The sequence below is a fragment of the Battus philenor genome, unplaced genomic scaffold (assembly GCF_028537555.1).
Source record: "Battus philenor isolate CCGP_79_NKW_IND1 unplaced genomic scaffold, ilBatPhil1.0.hap1 SCAF_18, whole genome shotgun sequence".
NCBI lineage: Eukaryota > Metazoa > Arthropoda > Insecta > Lepidoptera > Papilionidae > Battus > Battus philenor.
In genome coordinates, this window is record NW_027181680.1 from 9,375,512 (window position 1) to 9,393,356 (window position 17,845).

The window sequence follows — 17,845 nt, forward strand, 5'->3', positions numbered from 1 at the left end:
ATATTTTATTTATTACTACTTATTTTTCTATAATATTACTTTTTAATAATTGTTTCATTAGATATGTTTAAATTATACTTTTCAAGTTAGAGATGTGCAATTTAAGTAAACAAAGTTCGTCTATCTTCGCACCTATTCGGTATTCCCGATGCGTTTGGAGGGAAAATTGGATATGACGTGATTATTAAAGCTTTTCTAAAGAGCTGGCAATTTGGGAGCGTACAAATCGCGTGTCCCTATGGACCCCCGGACCGGACGGGGCAGTTGTTGCTACATTTATTTATTTTTGTGTTGAAATGTCGGCGCAACACTATGCCATACCCATATCTATATAAACATTTTAATTTACCTAATTCATTGATAATATATAAATGTTTCTAAATCTAAAAAATCCAGTCCTAATAATATTAGTGTTGTTAAGTGGTTCCTTAATGTTCATCATCACTTCGGTGATATGATGTCAACTGCTGATCAAAGGCTTACCCCATATATTTCCTAAGAAGCCGACCTGCATTTAGTTTCCAACCACCTTAATCGGTGGTAGTCTACCCTCCATTATAGAATACCTAATGTTAGTTAGTATTTTTCTTCTTTGTGTGAAAGCCTCCTCCACCGTATTCCATACGTCCTTGCTCGGTTTACCCAGACACTTCCTTCTATTTCTGATGACATGTCCGCCTTTTGTGTGATCAACCCTCTTTAAAAGATTAAAAAGAACATTATTAATGAAGAATAATTAAAAAAATGTTAATAATATAACTATCTGAGCTTTTAGCAGACTTCATACTGTCTAAAGTCATAACGTGGACATGGTCTAAGAAAAAAAATTTATCATCGTATCCCACAGCAAGGTTAAAGTCTACCCCAAAGATATTTAAGGGTGGACATACCATAGACGCCACTCTTGGCAGGTGGAATGGTGACCGCAGTGTGGTATTATGGTACGCAAAGTACGCTGCTGCCTATGTGGAAACTTGTTTGTCAACAGTGGAAATAATATATAATTACTACATAAAATGTGAATTATGTAAGATTGTATCCCGGGAATCGAACCCACGACCTATGATCGAGTCTCAACCCTCTACCGTTGGGCTACCACTGCACATCCCTACATGTAACATACCCAAAATATTTTATGATTTATTATCTTAATAATGTACAACGATTTTCATGACAAGTTTTCTATAATTATCTAGGATAGGTTAACCAATAAACAGTATTTTTTTAATATTAAATAATATGTGCTATTATAGGAACAACCTGTAATGTCCATTTCTATCTTTGCAAAACACTTAAATTACCAACAACAGTCCGTGGGACTATCGTGATATATCATACAAGTAATGACAACTTACGTTCATATAAATGCATCAAATTGTACAGTGACATGACGAATGAGCAAAATTACGTGCAATTTTATGAATTTCGCATTGAATTGTTATTTCTAATACATATTCCTTTATACTCTATAGACATCGATTGCTTCGTTGGTAAAACTTTCTCTTTGTCATAACAAACTTCCCAGAATACCCACTGAATATTAAATATTTTTAATGATCAGCATTGTATTGTTTCGAAGATGTAAATGACCCAAAGGCTTTTACAGCTTCATCTGACATGAGTTCACGGAACTAAAGGGTCCGTGAACTATACTAAACCAACTAAGGCATTATATTTCAGATCCTACATTTCACGTTCCAACGATGGTTATTTAAAGATCTATTTTATTTTATAAACACATTATTAGATTTTTTATATCCGTGTGCGGATGTTACAGCTTTTTAATTTTTTTAAACTTTATTATGTCTTTGGAGCCCATACTCAGCCTTACATATTTAGCAATAAATTATTTTTACCTATGTTAATCTGTACAACAGTTACTATAATTTTTGATTGAGCACTATAATGCAGAAGTTTAATACTTAATTTGTGGCCAAATTACATTCTCTGGAGGAAGAAGGTGTATGTTATTTTTTACAATACCACTGTTTACTTATGGTGTATACTTGTGTATACCACCCGTATTGTTTTGTAATCTCTTTGTAAAAGGAAGCTAGTGTACTAACAGTATAATCCTTATAAGAACGTTGCCACACATTCTATATGGTTTGCCTTAAATCTTTTTTACGTAACGTAGTAGGGAGAAAAGTTAAGTTTAACTAAATACCCATTATAATAATTTTCTGAATAAATAATAAAGTAAAAAACTGTTTGAGGAAATAGTTTAGGATAAAGAAGACAAGTTTAATATCTTGTTTTGAAGCTTACGAAAGCTTTTTAACACTTGAAAATAAGTATAAATGCATTTGTCAGACTTATACGTGATCATGTGTACTAAGATAAGGTATCCAAATACTCTAATGTAATTGTAGACACATGCTTACCGCCTCTATTCATGGCGTCACGAGTCCCGTTCGGAAACTCGCCGAGTCATATTAAGCTCATCTCGGGGGTGCGAGCCAAGTAAAATGTCCGTCCCGCGAGACTGTGCCCTCGTGATTATTTCCGAACTGAGACCGAAGAATAACTAATTTTGATACTAGTATTATTTGATATGCTACACATTAAATTAAAATACATCGCTGAAATTTTTTTCAGCTTATAAATAGAATTTTAATGTTGAATTTATGTTAATAGTTGTAATTATTAATTTTTGACCTATCGAGAGTAGGTCCAAAGCTTGGATGAATGAAAATGTTCAAAGCGTATAGAGCGATAGGTCTCTATTCTTTGATCCTTGCGCCCAGTTGTACTGCCAAATGTCCAAAAGATATTCAAGAGAGTGGCGACATAAATGTATAATGAAACAGTTCGTGCCAAAGTTTCCAAATGAGACATAGAAAGTTTTCACTGCACTACTACCGCAAAGAACTGTAAATGCAACTATCAATGAAGAAACAGCGCTATTGCGTGACTAAACATTTAATATATTTATAGTTGTAATTTCAAAATCTCATTTAATATGTATGATATACGGGGTGATTGGTTGTAGGTGTAAAACTTTATGGATTGAATTACGCTCATTTACTGAAAATTTATGTACGATCAACTTAGTCAAAAATAAATAGTTTCAAAAATAATGAATAAACTAATGACAATATAGTAAGAAAAAGCGTTTTCAAAATACAACTTTGTTTCCGTAGACTTTGTTATTTGTCTTAAATTTAAAAAAAAATTGTCGCCTATATCAAAAAGTGATCACTTAATACAGCGTGAAAAGATTTTTGCCGACAAATGAGCTATACATTCATCCCTTTAAACAGTTTACACCTATTGCCAATCATCTTGTATAAAGAGGTTTCACATTAAAAAAATAAAACGACCATTTTTTCACGATTTACAAGTATCAAGGTGGATAGGTCGTAATACTATTCACAGCATTTCTTACACCCGACCAAGCAATGGGCTGCGAGTGACCGGCGTGACCTCCGCTTAGCTACGCCGGTACCTATTCAGATTTCTTGTCACCAGTCACCTTTTGATCATCTCTACGACTCACAATGGCTGTGCAAAAAATTGTGAACTTAAAAGCACATCTTATTTTGTATTTTACTATTTTAGGAGCTTTAAATGCATTCATTTTGGGCAATAATTTGAAACTAATAGTAACTTCAAGAAATATTTTTTGCTTGGATAAATTTTTAAAGTTTTCATTAACTTAGGTAGTCTGGAACTCTACAAATAACTTTGGAGCTTAAAATATATAAATCATATTATGTAACTCAAAATCATATCAGTAATCTTTTAACACGCACTACAAGTAATGTGCCAGACAGAGTCAATATAGATAGATATCTTTCAATCACACTTTTGTAAGTAAAGCGGACAACGGTTGTTAAGAAATTTAAAGGTGTGTTTACATGTCACTACTATTTATAAAACAAGTAACAACTTATGTACTATAATCAATAGTGTTTATAACTGTTATCGAAGAATATATATTAGTCTCTTTCTAAATGTATCCATATCTTATCCTCTTTTATGATCCATATCTTATATAATTAAGTCACATATTAAACAGGAATTGATACAATAGTATGCTGAAGCACAAATTAAGTAGAAATTAATCCAAATACATGCTGTCTTAAGTTTAAAAGATCTACACTTGACGCTAAGAAATAACATATAAGCAAAACAACATGTCCGTACCGTGCAAACACAAATGCATGTAAACACATTCTTAACTCGTTATCAATTTCCAAAGAAATTAGTTGTATGTATAACATTGAATTTATTATTTTTCATTCAAAAAGGCTTGTTACAAGCACTTTTAAATCGACAATCAACAATACTGACATTTTAGTATTGTCACTCCTATAAGATCTAGCTCCGAAGGCTGTTTTGCTGAGAAGAGCCGAGAAATTCAACAGTTGCTCTTTTCATAAAGATTTACAATGAGAAATGACAATAATTAGCTTCCTGAGTGAGCATCAACAACATTCAAATCAACATAATAATTAAGTGTAGTATGACATACTTTTTTAAAAAAGTTTTTAATATTGATTTAAAATATCTCCAGAGGCAGATCTAAAATATTTTGTAGAATTTTATTGTACATATGTACGTATAGGTTGTGCCATAAATGATTTATTTAATTTTATGGAAAGGAAAACTTGTTTTATAGAAATAACTCTGTCCAGCGAAAACTATGTGTAACCAACAGTGCTATTAAAGATGGCGGCCGTAATATTCCTTCAATAGACATTACACAGTGATAGATTATATCGAAAATAATCGTCTACAATATCAATAATCTTGAGGCGTAATAAGCCGATGACATTTTCATTTCCCACGTCAAATATGGCCCCTCACCCCTCCATTTGTATTTATTTGATTCCCTTCGTATAAATAAGATGTCACGCCATTACATCGCTTAGTTAATATCAAACGATCTTCATTGTGTTTGCTTACTAATCTTCTTTCTGGTTAATTAGTAATTTAAATTTCTTATTATAAACAAAATATCATTCTTATGATTTATTGATTGTTTTATGTATATCTCGAAGTAATTGTAGACCTATAATAAATAATTTGATTTAATTCCGTGATTTTTACTTAGGTAATAAATTTATATAGATATGTGTTATAAGTAATATTATATATTATTATAGTCATCGTCATCATTTCAGCTATAGAACGTCCACTGATGGGAATAGGTCATATATAAATATATATAATTTCTTCTAACTATTTAAAAAAAAATATTAATAACGTAAATCTTAATAAGTCGTATTATTATTATATTGTATTTTTAAATATTGAAACATACTTTAAATTTAGGACGATCTGTTTTAAAAATATATATGACGATAATTAATTATACTAAGCATAAAAAATACAGTATATATACGGTATATCACTGAGGAATGTGCTGCCAAACTTCACGACCTTTTTATATCATCCCTTTTTCTCTATAGGAACTCGGGCCACTACCACCCTTATACTATGGAATTTCCTTGGAGTACCAAGCGTTTTGACTCAACGTTTCTGATCCTCATAGACCGTCTATGGAAGGATTTACCGGCTTCCTTGTGTGCCGAGATTTATAACCCAGATCTCTTCAGTCGAATTGGTAGTCAAACGCAGACAGAAAAGCATTAAAAAAATATATATCCTGCATGTATAAATTGAATAGAAACATTTTAATTATTCACATGTTTTTGTTGACACACAGAATAATTAAGTCTCAAAAATAATAAAAAAATATGTCAATATTTTAATGTTAACACTATTTATGGTCAATAAAACTGATTAATCGTATATTATATGTCAGATATTTTTCATTTGACCTTTATTTAAATATTAGTCAAAGAAAATTTTGATAAACTGAACTAGTGCGTCGATTTATCCAAATTTCCTAAGGAATGACCGTGGGGTTTGATAGACCCAAGGGAATGGACGGTTGACTAAATTTCAAGGGTTCAGATGCCCGCGCTTTTAAAGAAAACTAGCCGACCCTTAACTTTAGAGGGTGTGAATTTCTCTTTGTAAAGTTACTGCCTTAGTCGTGCGTACTTTTATCTATCAGTCATTCAAATTTAGAAACACATAGGACTTATGAAGACAAAATTTTCATAGCAATACATTTACGACACAGACATTAATCCAAAAATATTTATATTTATAGTTTCATGTATTCTATTCACTTTTATTATTTTTATACATCGTAAAATGACAGGATAATCATAAATAAAGAATAGATTTTTTTATTTCTGTATAAAAAGCAGTAAATTAGCATTTATTTATTAGATGTAATAGTATGGAACTTGTACATAGTATCTATAGGTTTCAGTAATCTAAATACAGACAAGGCTTAATAGCTTAGAATAGAATATATATATATATATATATTTATATATGTATATATATTTTTTTCCAAAATTTTGAAATATAATAATCTTGTAATGCTTAAGTCACAATTAATAAATATACAATAGCATTTTACGCAACAAAATTTTTAATTTATAATCGTTATCATCATCATTTCAGCTGTAGGAAATCCATAGCTGGACATAGGTCTCTCCCGAAGATTCCCAACACGACCAATTGTAAGGTAGAAGAGGATAGTGTCGCCTCTCTCATGGGTGTATAGGTTTCGCAGTAAAGTGATCCGACGATCCGATGTAATGCACTGTATGAAGGGAGATTATATGATGAATATTCAGTAATAATGAGCAGTGGTAGCCGAATAAAAAAAATGCGACCCGTAGGAAGCGGTATCCATCTTCTTCTGAGTACTCTTACAAATATTCTAGACCTCCTACGCTTCGCTCGCCGGTTAGTGATCTCCGCTTTAGAATTATAAAGCTCTAACCTCCATTTGTTCTGCGCGCTATAAGACATGGCCGTTGCCACTTGAATTTGTCAAGCCGCTAAGCAACGTGTTACTTCGTTTTTCTAGAGATCTTTTCAATTATGATTCAATCTCGCGGAGAAATACCGATCATAACCCTTCACGGCTCGTTGAATGACCTGGCCAATGAGACAAGTGAAAGAAAAAGTCTCAGTGCAGTAAGTCGTCACCGGTAACACATTAACAGATATAAATTAAGAATAAAAAATACAACGATCTTAATGATGTTGAAGTCTATATACCTTTATCACATTATTAAGACGTGACAGTAACCGTTATATTGAAGACCGTCTTTGTAAAATCCCACAATACGTACTTGTAAATGAAAACGGATAATAATTCTAGAAAAATTGCCACTAAGAAGCATATTGTTGTCGGCTGTTAAATTTAATAACCCCACAGAAGCGAAGTGAGTGGTGCTTTGCGTCGAGGGCCACTTTACACCGACAATACGACGTGTCATATTTGTCATTCAAACGAGTGATGGGGTCCTGTGCTATTGAATTATTCGATAAAACTGTCTGCGCTTTGGTCATAAAAACCGCAATATTTCTTCCATATAAGATCTATCTGTCGATCAATAAATATGGGAACCTTAATGATATACAAACAACTCAATTAACGTAACCTTAAAGAATATATTATCATGTTTTTATTGAGATTTTTAATCTTAATAAAATATAATTGCCCATTGTCATTCTATAAAGATGGATAAAGGAAGCATTGCGATCATATTATTAAAGAAACTCAAAGCAATTGATGTATAATAAAGATAAAGTTGACGAAGTCAGTGTTGCCTTCTTGTTTTAGTAACACGCAATGACATTATAGTATAAATTAAAAACAAAATCAAAACTCTATTGTGATTACTAATACAAATTTTATGGGACAATTTTGAGATTTTTTTATATTTTATTTATAGATAATAAAATAAAGTCTTTAGCAATTATATTTATTCATTTATTTTAATTATTGGCATTCTAATACGTGAAACACTAAGAAAGTTTAAAAAAACAAGCATTTGACGTCTGTCTCGCCTGATGTTACGATTCAAAGTGCTCCAATTTTCAAAATACATTTTATTGTGTGCAGAAAATACTCCTTCGACGGCTTTAAATTCATTATACCAGCAGTACAAAATCGTATTACAAAAGCCTTTTCAAAAAATCATTACTCAAAATTGTTCTCGATGCTAACCCATTTTTATCACACATATCAAGTCCTCGTATCCTTTTAAAAATAAATCATAATTTTCGGGAATTTTTATATCAAAAAACTATTTTTCCCCTAAATTTCTGAATGGCCAGGTATATTTACAGTTTGAGCTTTATTGTTAAAGAATGTCTAAATAAATACCGCAGTAATTTATTTTGCATCGATATGCCAAGAGTGGACTATATATAACTACGAGTTTTTTAAAAATCTGTTGAAAAAAACATACATTAAAAAGCTTTTATCGATATCGAGGTTTTATCTATACTGATAGAAAACTTAAAAAAAATATTCATACGGTTTTGTGTTGCCAAAATTCGTAACAGTTTAAAGGCGTGAAGACATCGGACAAACATAATAATACCAAAACATTGTAAGTCTTTATATTTTCTCATGCTTTTTATTGGTCTGATCTTCAATAGACACATTGAACCGCAACAAAAGAAACCGATGTTTGGACTTGTGACTATTCAGGCAGAAAATACTTGGAAATTCCCAGACGAGACGTTCAAACACTACGGCGATTAGAGAACACGCATCGGGGGTTAACCGCGAATCTTTTAACACTAACCCTTCAAAGGTGACGGGTGACAATTTAACGAGGCCCGATGTACCATTGATATGCATTTTTTGCTACCGGATTAATAAAAAAAAACGCTCTTCATAGCTCCGCTTTTCGTGTGATTATCGCCTTTACATTAAGACGCAGTGCACTTTGTTACAAATAATCAAAGTTAGGAGTAAGTTAAAAAAAATAATACTAAAGTAATGAATCATAGTACTGGTCGTTTTCCATGTTGAATTAGTCATCGGGCTGTTTTTATTCTATTGTTACTTGATGCAGCACTAAATAGCAATTCCATCTTCTTAGATATCTAGTCAGATCACCATTTAGATCTTTGGCTTCTTTGTTTCTTTCGTTTCACTGTTCCAGAGAAGTAAAATCTATTTATGTTGCATGTTGTCGTCCTTACTAAAGTATAAATACCGCAGTGTACGTTGCAAGGCTGTTGTAGACAGATGGCAAAGTTTAAACAGAGTTGAAATATGTTAGCGACAGCCATTCGTTTTTATTTCGTGCAAAATTAAAGAATAGCACAACCATTCAGAAGATATATCTTCATACTTTATTTAAAGTTACAATTTTTTTACCTCAATTCAATTCATTCTCGCAGTATATTATTTAGAAATTAAATCAATAAATAAAATGATCACTCTAATAGAGATTTGATTAATTAATTTGTTTATTTGGTCTATAGTAGGTCAATAATTTAGACAGTACCTAGTTTATCAGATTAGCTATTTTTTTTAATCTAAGGAATATAAAACGTTTCTTGTTCTAAATCGTTTGCGATAATCGTTATTTGTTATTTATTTATTTCTTAACTTAGCTTAACTAGCAGATAAATAAATTTAATGTATTCTATAAGTAACAAGTAAGTAATGCTATGAGTTATTTAGCACTGTACACATTCAATAATCCCCATTGGGTAAGACAGCACGCTTGTCATATTCGGCTGATGTATATGCCCCGGCATTCCTCCGGGACAACTAATTTCGCTACCGGCTCCAACTCAATTTGTCCCGGGCACATTAAGCGTAACTATTGCGACACGGTTGCTCGATGGCCGCCTTTTTACGACTTCGCTATGGGCTCGATTCCGATCCTATTTTTCCTCGACTTTCTCCTATTTCAATTTGTGAAGAAAATTCTTATCTTTTCTCCACTTATTTTTTGACTGTATCGCGTAGTGTTATAACAGTTAGGTTCATTTTCCTATATGCCGGTATGGAAGATAAAACTTTTTTCAAACAAAGGCAACCAATCATCGCTGACCAGTACGAAAATAGCTAGACATTTGAAATCGAACTCTCTGGTATTAGTCTTAAGGTTGAACTTCGTATGTTAAATTAGCAGGATAGTTTTGTAGGGGGTCAAGGCGTTAGTAGCGTATTGCGGGTTTGATTCCCAGGTGTACAGGGCGTCGGGGCACGTACGTGCACACTTAAAGACGCTCCTAAGATGAAGGGAGGTCTGTCATAAAAATTGGACAGAACAAAAACATTAGAGACGACTTGTATTGAAAGAAATATTTAATAAAAAGCATCGGACCGGATCAAATATGTAAATAAATAAAAACTTTCCACAATAAAGATTACTAACTATAAATTAAACATTATGTTCGTATTGTTATTACTAAAGTTTCTTCATAGTAAATTAAATACATTAAAAATGCATTAAAATGTACTTCTTGTACATACATTTGACTGTTTGCAAATGTGAAGGATAGCAAAGACTAAGCAAAATATTTCTAAATTCATTTTATTATTTAACTAAGTTTAAAGACACTAAAAAAAATGATTTTAGATATAAAGTACTGGCAAGAGATAAGAAATATAACTACATACACATTTCGTGTTAAGGTATGGTATGTCTGATTAGCGTAATAAATTCAATAGATATGAAATTGGTCAAATTCAAAAATGGAAAACAAAATTCAAATTTTTCCTCACTTCTTTTTAGCCGATAGAAGCACACTGCAAGAGATAGATTTTCTCCAAAGTTCGCCACGATGACCGCTCTTGCGCTACCCGCATTCAGCGATTTCCCACTACCTCAACTATGTCGTCGTTCCACCTAGTGGGCGGCCTACCCACGCCACGTCTAGCAGCTCGTGGTTCGCACTCGAAAGCTTTTCGGCCCAAACGGCTCTCTTTTACACTGATGGGAGTAAATTCAGATGAACCTTGACGGTGTTAAAAAGAGATAGCCTTTAGCAAAATTAAAAACAATGTTACTGGACTAAGTTTACTCAAATTTACTTCATAAGTCCCTAAAATGTTTATATTTGTAGGATATTTTACGAGATTACTATTGTAAAGATGATAAGAGAATGCTGGTGAGGGCCGCTTCTAACCATTCTTATTGGAAATATATGGGGGACGTTCTGCGGCTGAAATGATGATGATGATGATGATGATGATAATAATAATAATAATAGTGAAGATTGATAGTTAAGGCAAAATATAATAAAATAGCAGAATGTTACAAATTGTTTCTTCTTTAATCACAACAATAGAAAGATTACCTTCTTCGACGTGTTGCAGTTTTTTAAAGTTATAATTTATAATTCTTGTATGATAAACGTATTTACAATATTTTATTTAATTATTTAAGAAAAGTTAAGAAAGTTTTTTTTTTGATCGAAACACACAGTTAATGTCTTTTTAAAGACGTAGAGATATGTCATAATTAATATTATAAAAATCTATAATTGCAAAGCAATAAAATCTGATTTAAAGTACACATACCATACTAAGTTAAAAGCGGTCAAGATTTGCTTTACATTAGAAAGGGGCGTCCAACCCTCGTGTGCTGTTTAACTTATTTTAAACAATTTAATGCCCTTACCCCCAAAACTGACCATGCGACCCTCGGGTAACATTAAATCAAACACAATGGTTTACTTGTTTCATACTATAAACGGTTTGTAAGGTATCGGAGAATTTGATCTTTTATCATTTAAAGGGTTTTGTTTAGATTTTCTTTATTTTTAAGAGTTATTAGTCCCTGAACTGTGCTTAGGTTCTGATAAGGAATGTGATCGAGTTACCTTTTGATCAATAAGATCATTTTATTTATAAAGTTGTGTCCACATTGACCAATAAAAGTAAGAACGTTTTTTCTAAATTTAAAAACGGGATCAAATTCAAAATATGTTTTGATTCGCCAATTATTTTTAACATGATAAAAAGGCCAGTGTAGTAAGTCCTTAAGTAAGCTTACCACCAGCTCGGAATGCTCGTCTGCTGATAAGAGCTGGCCAGAAACTTAACAGTTGCTCTTTTAAAATGAAATTTAACTATGTTGGATCTATACATTATAATATAAACTCAGCTAATGTGTTAACAAAACGGGCTCCAAGCATATAGTACAAATAAAAAAATTTTTGAATGCTATAATAATAAGCTTTAATATAAGATATAAAACTATGAAAAGGGAATGCTAAGGAATGTTGTGAAACTTTATTATACAATACATATGCGTACACTCAAAACCATGAAGGGTTTTTTTTTAATTTTTTAAGCAGAATTTTAGGCGTTGTGCCTTTATTTCAATTTTAATAAGTCGCATGTAAGTCAAGGTGTGTGACAAAGCTGAAAGACAACTATGAGTCACTATATTTTAACATATATACACTGCAAGTAATGTGATTTTTAAACAAATATAGTGTCTAAAAAGAAAAACAGAATCATTGTTCCATTACAAGCGTACATCAAGTAACACTGGTAGTTCAAAGACTTTACTGTCACTTTGACTCAGCGGAAAATATCCATTCCACCTCGGAATGACCTTACTCAGGTGACAATAAAGTAAGCACTCTCAGGGGCGAGTAATCGAGACCGATCGTAAAGTAGACCCATCGACGAATCGCTTACGGCGCGCTGGTCTAAGCACCCCTGCCCGTAAACTTTGCCTCGGTCCGTTAATGGTTAAAAGAGTTTTATTCCGAATTTACTTTGACTCACTGTTCTCGCCTTTATGTTATGGATTTATAAATAATTTAGTACAATGTTTGTACAATTTTTTTTTTACTTATTAAATACTTTATGGAGAGGGCTATAGACGAAGGAAAGTAGATAGAAGTTTTGATTGCTGGCGTCTTCGGGTTATGTAGTGCAGAACACCGACCGACAAGCACAGGTCACCAAACTATAAGGGGAAGAGATGACTTTGTTAGAGACCAAAAATATTTTAATAAAAGTTTTTTTATTCATCTAAAAAATAAGGTAGAAAAGACACTTAACCTTAAAGTATATTAAATTAGAAAGCCATGTTCACAGGTTGTGAAGTAAGTACGCAAGATAGTACGAAAGCCTTTTGTTAATCTAACTGGCCAAATGTCATGTCTAAGTTGAGTTTCAACTGCGGGTCACTATTTTTATGACCGTAGTGGTTTTAAGACAAAAACGCGGTTGAGACGCATTCTTACTTATAACCATAACCTTTAAGAAGTGATAATTGTCTACGCTTATATAATAAAATTATAAAACGAATCTTAGACTTTCTTTTTCTTATTTTCTATATTCTTATAGATCTAAAATTAAAAGCACATTAGTAAATAAATCTCATTAAAGCAGAAGAAAATAACTTTGTGTCTCTAAAACAAAAATAAAAACAATAAATAATATATAAATATATAAAAAAATAAATATATAAAAAAATATATACTAGTCTAGTTAGAACCCATGTAACATTTTATGATTGATTTTATGTTTCACGTTTTTCAAGTACTCCTTCTATAACGTAGGAACTCGACATTACTGTGAAATTTATAGGTAGTATAGTAGTAGTAGAAACCTGAAATGATTTTAATAAAATTTACAGTGATAAGTACAGTTCATAATGAATTTTACGTACGTTTTTGTATTGTTCATCATTTTGTTCATATAAAATTAAATATAATCCATTAAAACCTACTTTGTTTATAATTAACGTTATACGGATTCACGTGACCGTGTTGTACGCGAATCCTATTACGTTATTTCTACTACGTGGAATTAATTTTCTACGTCACATGTTACTTTATTGTTTTGCAACAGAAAGGGTCACTGCAATAGTGCTAATAAGCAATTTTATGGAAACTAAAGATTTTATAGTGATCATTAAACTAAAAAGGCTAAGGATATGGTAATTTAACGGGGTGATTAATTACATGCTTTAAATTTGTGAATATATAACTAATTTGCAATCAATATACTCAGTTAATACCGTATCAAAAATTCAATAGGTTTTATAATACAGTAAGCAAGAGTGTTTAAAAATCTGGAATACTACATAAAAAAATTCATTATTTTTTATCTGTTACTGCAGACATTAAGTAATGACAAAGTATATCGTTAAATAAGAAACCAATCAATAGTAATCGGTTTCATTCATAAATCATTTATCAGAACTATGTTTTATAAGCACCACAAGGAAAAAAAACATGTCTCGCTCGAACAAACCCGGATCGCAAGCGACACATTTTGAAATGTAAATGACCAAAAGCCAGTTTTAAATAAAGCTCCATAAGTACAGTCGATAAAACAACGGGCTCATTAGTGACCCCGCCTGCGGGCGTGGCGTGGGTGTGGCGCTTTGGATCGGGTGTACACTCCCATCTGACATGATACTTTAGGATATATATTTATAGATATGTCAAAAAATCATAAAAGTGTCCTATAGGTATCTCCGTAAGGAGCGATAAAAAGCAAATGAGTCATTGTTGTTATAGACTCCTTTACCTTATATCTACTTATTACCAAACTAAATAAAAATCAACTAAATCATGTCGAATACACATTCACATACAACAATCACCTGTGGTGTAAAATCTTTAAAAGCACATATGCTTGTGTATATACATATTTCCTATACTTCTGCAAAACAAAGATTTCAGAAAAAAATAAGTAACTTACTAATAATATACTCGTAGCATGCAAAATTCGAATTCCTGTAGATTTTGTACTGCCAGATGTTAGTATGCCGCATTCCATTTCAAAAAACATATTTTAGTGTGACCACACATTTAAAACGATTTTTATTTGTGTGTTAATATAGAGGATAGTTGGAAATAGGTGTAAAGTATTTAGCTTTTTGCTGACAAATTAGCTATTTATTTTAAATCTTCCACACCTATGAACAATCACTCTGTTACTAAATAAAAACCGTTAGTCATATAGAACAAAGACATAATTCTTAAACAATTCTAAATTCTTCGAATGCATTATTTAAAAACCTAAACTAAAAACAAATTATTAGCGTCTTTAATTCAATAGATGAATTCTCGCAGTTTTTATCAAGATACGTTGATAAGATTAATTGATTAGAATATCGCGGCGGAATGGTAGCTAAAGAAAAGAGCGCATGAGCGCTGCCGCTGCGGGCGTTGTTGGTAGACCATCGGTCTACCAACAACGCCCACAGACAACAACCTAAACGGAGCAGCCATTACTCTCCCTCGTCTTGCCACGCGCATTCCTAGGACGCGGTACAGCGGTTTCGGTAACACTGTAGTAACTCTGTATTTAGTATATTATATGTCTGATGAAGGTCAAAAGTTTTTCTTATGGGTATAAACTTTGTTGTTGTTGTTATCAACAACCAATTTTTCTTATTCCCTTTATTATATAAATAAGAAACTATAAGATGTTATAAAGTAATACAAAGCATTATAAGGTATTATATTTTCTTAAGACAAAATAAAATAGGAATGTATCTTTGTCACGCAACTTCTGCGGTCTTTAACCAATAAAATTAGAAAGCCGTGTTCACATTTATCGATCTAGCCAAGGGACGAAGCAACGTTGACAACGATGTTTTGCTATCTTCATAAAGTACAAAGTCTGTTACCTGTCCCCAGCATTTTCTTTTGTTGGTTTCATAAAACAAATTCTTGGCAGTTATTAAGGTTCTGGCCAGTGGTTCAGAAGATACTATTCTATATTTTCGAAATGTTATACTTACAGGTTTATACCTGACGTCACCTATGACCGCAAGTGGCTTGAATTTTGTAAAATCTCGCTTCTCTATTATATCTATTACTTATCTGACATCTAATCAGCGAAAGAAATATCCCTTCAAGACTCTAATCCTTTCGGTTCCGGAGATATTGTGATAAGTCAGTACATATAATATAATAAGGGCAAAATTAGAATGAGTCTTATCATAGTCAAATGATGGTGATAATCATGCAAAGTAATCTCTTTTTCCTTTCTAACTTGAAAATTTCTCTTACAGCATCCTCGAGCTAAGAAAAGAAAAGAGTCGCGATGCGGCCCGGTCGAGGCGCGGTAAAGAGAACTACGAGTTCTACGAACTGGCCAAGATGCTCCCCCTACCCGCCGCCATCACTAGCCAGCTGGACAAGGCGTCCATAATTAGGCTCACCATAAGCTACCTCAAGTTACGGGACTTCTCCGGACATGGTGACCCGCCGTGGAGCAGAGATCCTCCTCCGACGAGCAAGGCTCTTAAAGGTATTTATTTTATTTGATCCAATTGCTTTTAAGTCCGTATCGACGCGGCAAAAGCCTTATTGACATTTACAGACTCTATGGGCTTGTTAAGATCGAGCATTAGAAATTGCTTTACCCGATTCTGTTATATGTAAATTATAATGCGTGCGTTTATAGGTAAACACAAACACATAAATAGCAAGAATTGTTTTTGAAATTTAAACGCTTATGATTTTCTAACAAGAAAATCTAATTCCAATACATCTATTGTACTAGTTTCAGAAATGTCCGCAACTGTCACCCCTCTCAAAACTATGCAAAATGACTGAGTAGGTTTAAAATAACCGGGAGGGTACGCAAATCTGATTTGCCTTCGTCAAGTCATTGTCGACGCTAACTGAGTTACCGCGCCGTCGTACGGTTGGCAAAACAAGTTACATCTAATAGTCTAGTTAGTGGTAAATGTCGTACAATCCTGCCAATAATATGGCTATAAAAAAGAACGTATAACATTTATCACACAAACTGCTATATTGATTTAAAAACTTTCCTTCTTTTGTGCTCTGGTATTAATAAACATATGTTATGGTCAAATATTTGAAAATGATGTACAAGATAAAGAAGCAGTACTTTTCACGTTATGAATGGTGATATACTGACTTGCTGTAATTAGTAATAAATGGAATAGGAATAAAATAACCTGGTAAGGATAACGTCCTTTTTTAAAATACTACTGTAACGACAGTATTTCTTCCAAAGTAATTATCAGCGTGATAATCGACAATTTTCAAAAAGAAATAGAATAAATTGAAAACAACTACCGTACATCATTGGTAAACTGATTTACGTCGTTTCTTAAAATGGAAACCCAGCCAGGCTCTGAGTTTACGCCTGCAATATAACGTTTGGTACGCAACTTCCCGGCATTACATCTATGTTATTCACAGTACTAATGTTGGATCCATAGTGTTGTGTGTAAAAAAGATAGTGCAAGGGACTGGCGATCCGCGTAGCAAGTTTAAGAAGGCTTTCTTGCAATGCATTGGTTGCTAGACTACTACCTTTATCGACTAAACTCCTCTCCCTACTTATACTAACTTTAAATTTACCCTTCTGACGCTGCTTTGGAAACACATAATTTTGCTGTATTTATGCGTTTCAATAATTGCAAATTTGACAATCCTCGTCTCTTTTATTTTATGACCAAGAAAGTCATATCGAATAAAAGACACCATGTTAATTCCTTCTAATACAACCCCTGAAGAAAACCTAAAATTTGTGTACATTTTTTATTACAGGATAAGTTATAGGTGTAAAAGTGTTGAAGCGGTGAACTATTGCTCGATTGTTAGCAAAAAAACTTTAAGGCTTTTACACCTATATCTAATCTAACAATAAAGAGTGATCACTTTGAAATATGTCATATTCGTTTATTTTAATACTGGAATGCGATAGGTCATTGACTTCAGGCAGTACAAATACCACAGGACCAGATAGTAAATTATAACTAATTCGAATTTTGAAAACGCTTTTTTTCGCATATTATCATTATGTTATTTATTATTTCTCTAATCTTTGATTTTTAGATAGAGATATACCATATGCTAAATGTCAGAAAATGAACTATGCATTCAGACTTTTTAAAAATATACATACATAGTTAAATACCGTGTATATTTAAAAAAGTTAAATAACTGAAAAAAGGCAAGAAAGAAAATCGTAATTTCAATTGCAAGGAAATCCCTGTCAATAAAAAAGTTCTCCCGCGCCGGGACAAAT

The 17,845-nt window shown here is 32.5% G+C and overlaps 1 protein-coding gene across 1 annotated transcript in view; it reads left to right on the forward strand.

The window, feature by feature from the left end:
- The window catches only part of trh (trachealess), an 85,674-nt gene that overhangs the window by 20,464 nt on the left and 47,365 nt on the right, over positions 1 to 17,845 (forward strand). Inside the window, exon 2 of the mRNA XM_068763381.1 lies at positions 15,849 to 16,087. Coding sequence (XP_068619482.1) covers positions 15,849 to 16,087 — 239 coding nt within the window. The remainder of the gene's footprint in view (positions 1 to 15,848; positions 16,088 to 17,845) is intronic.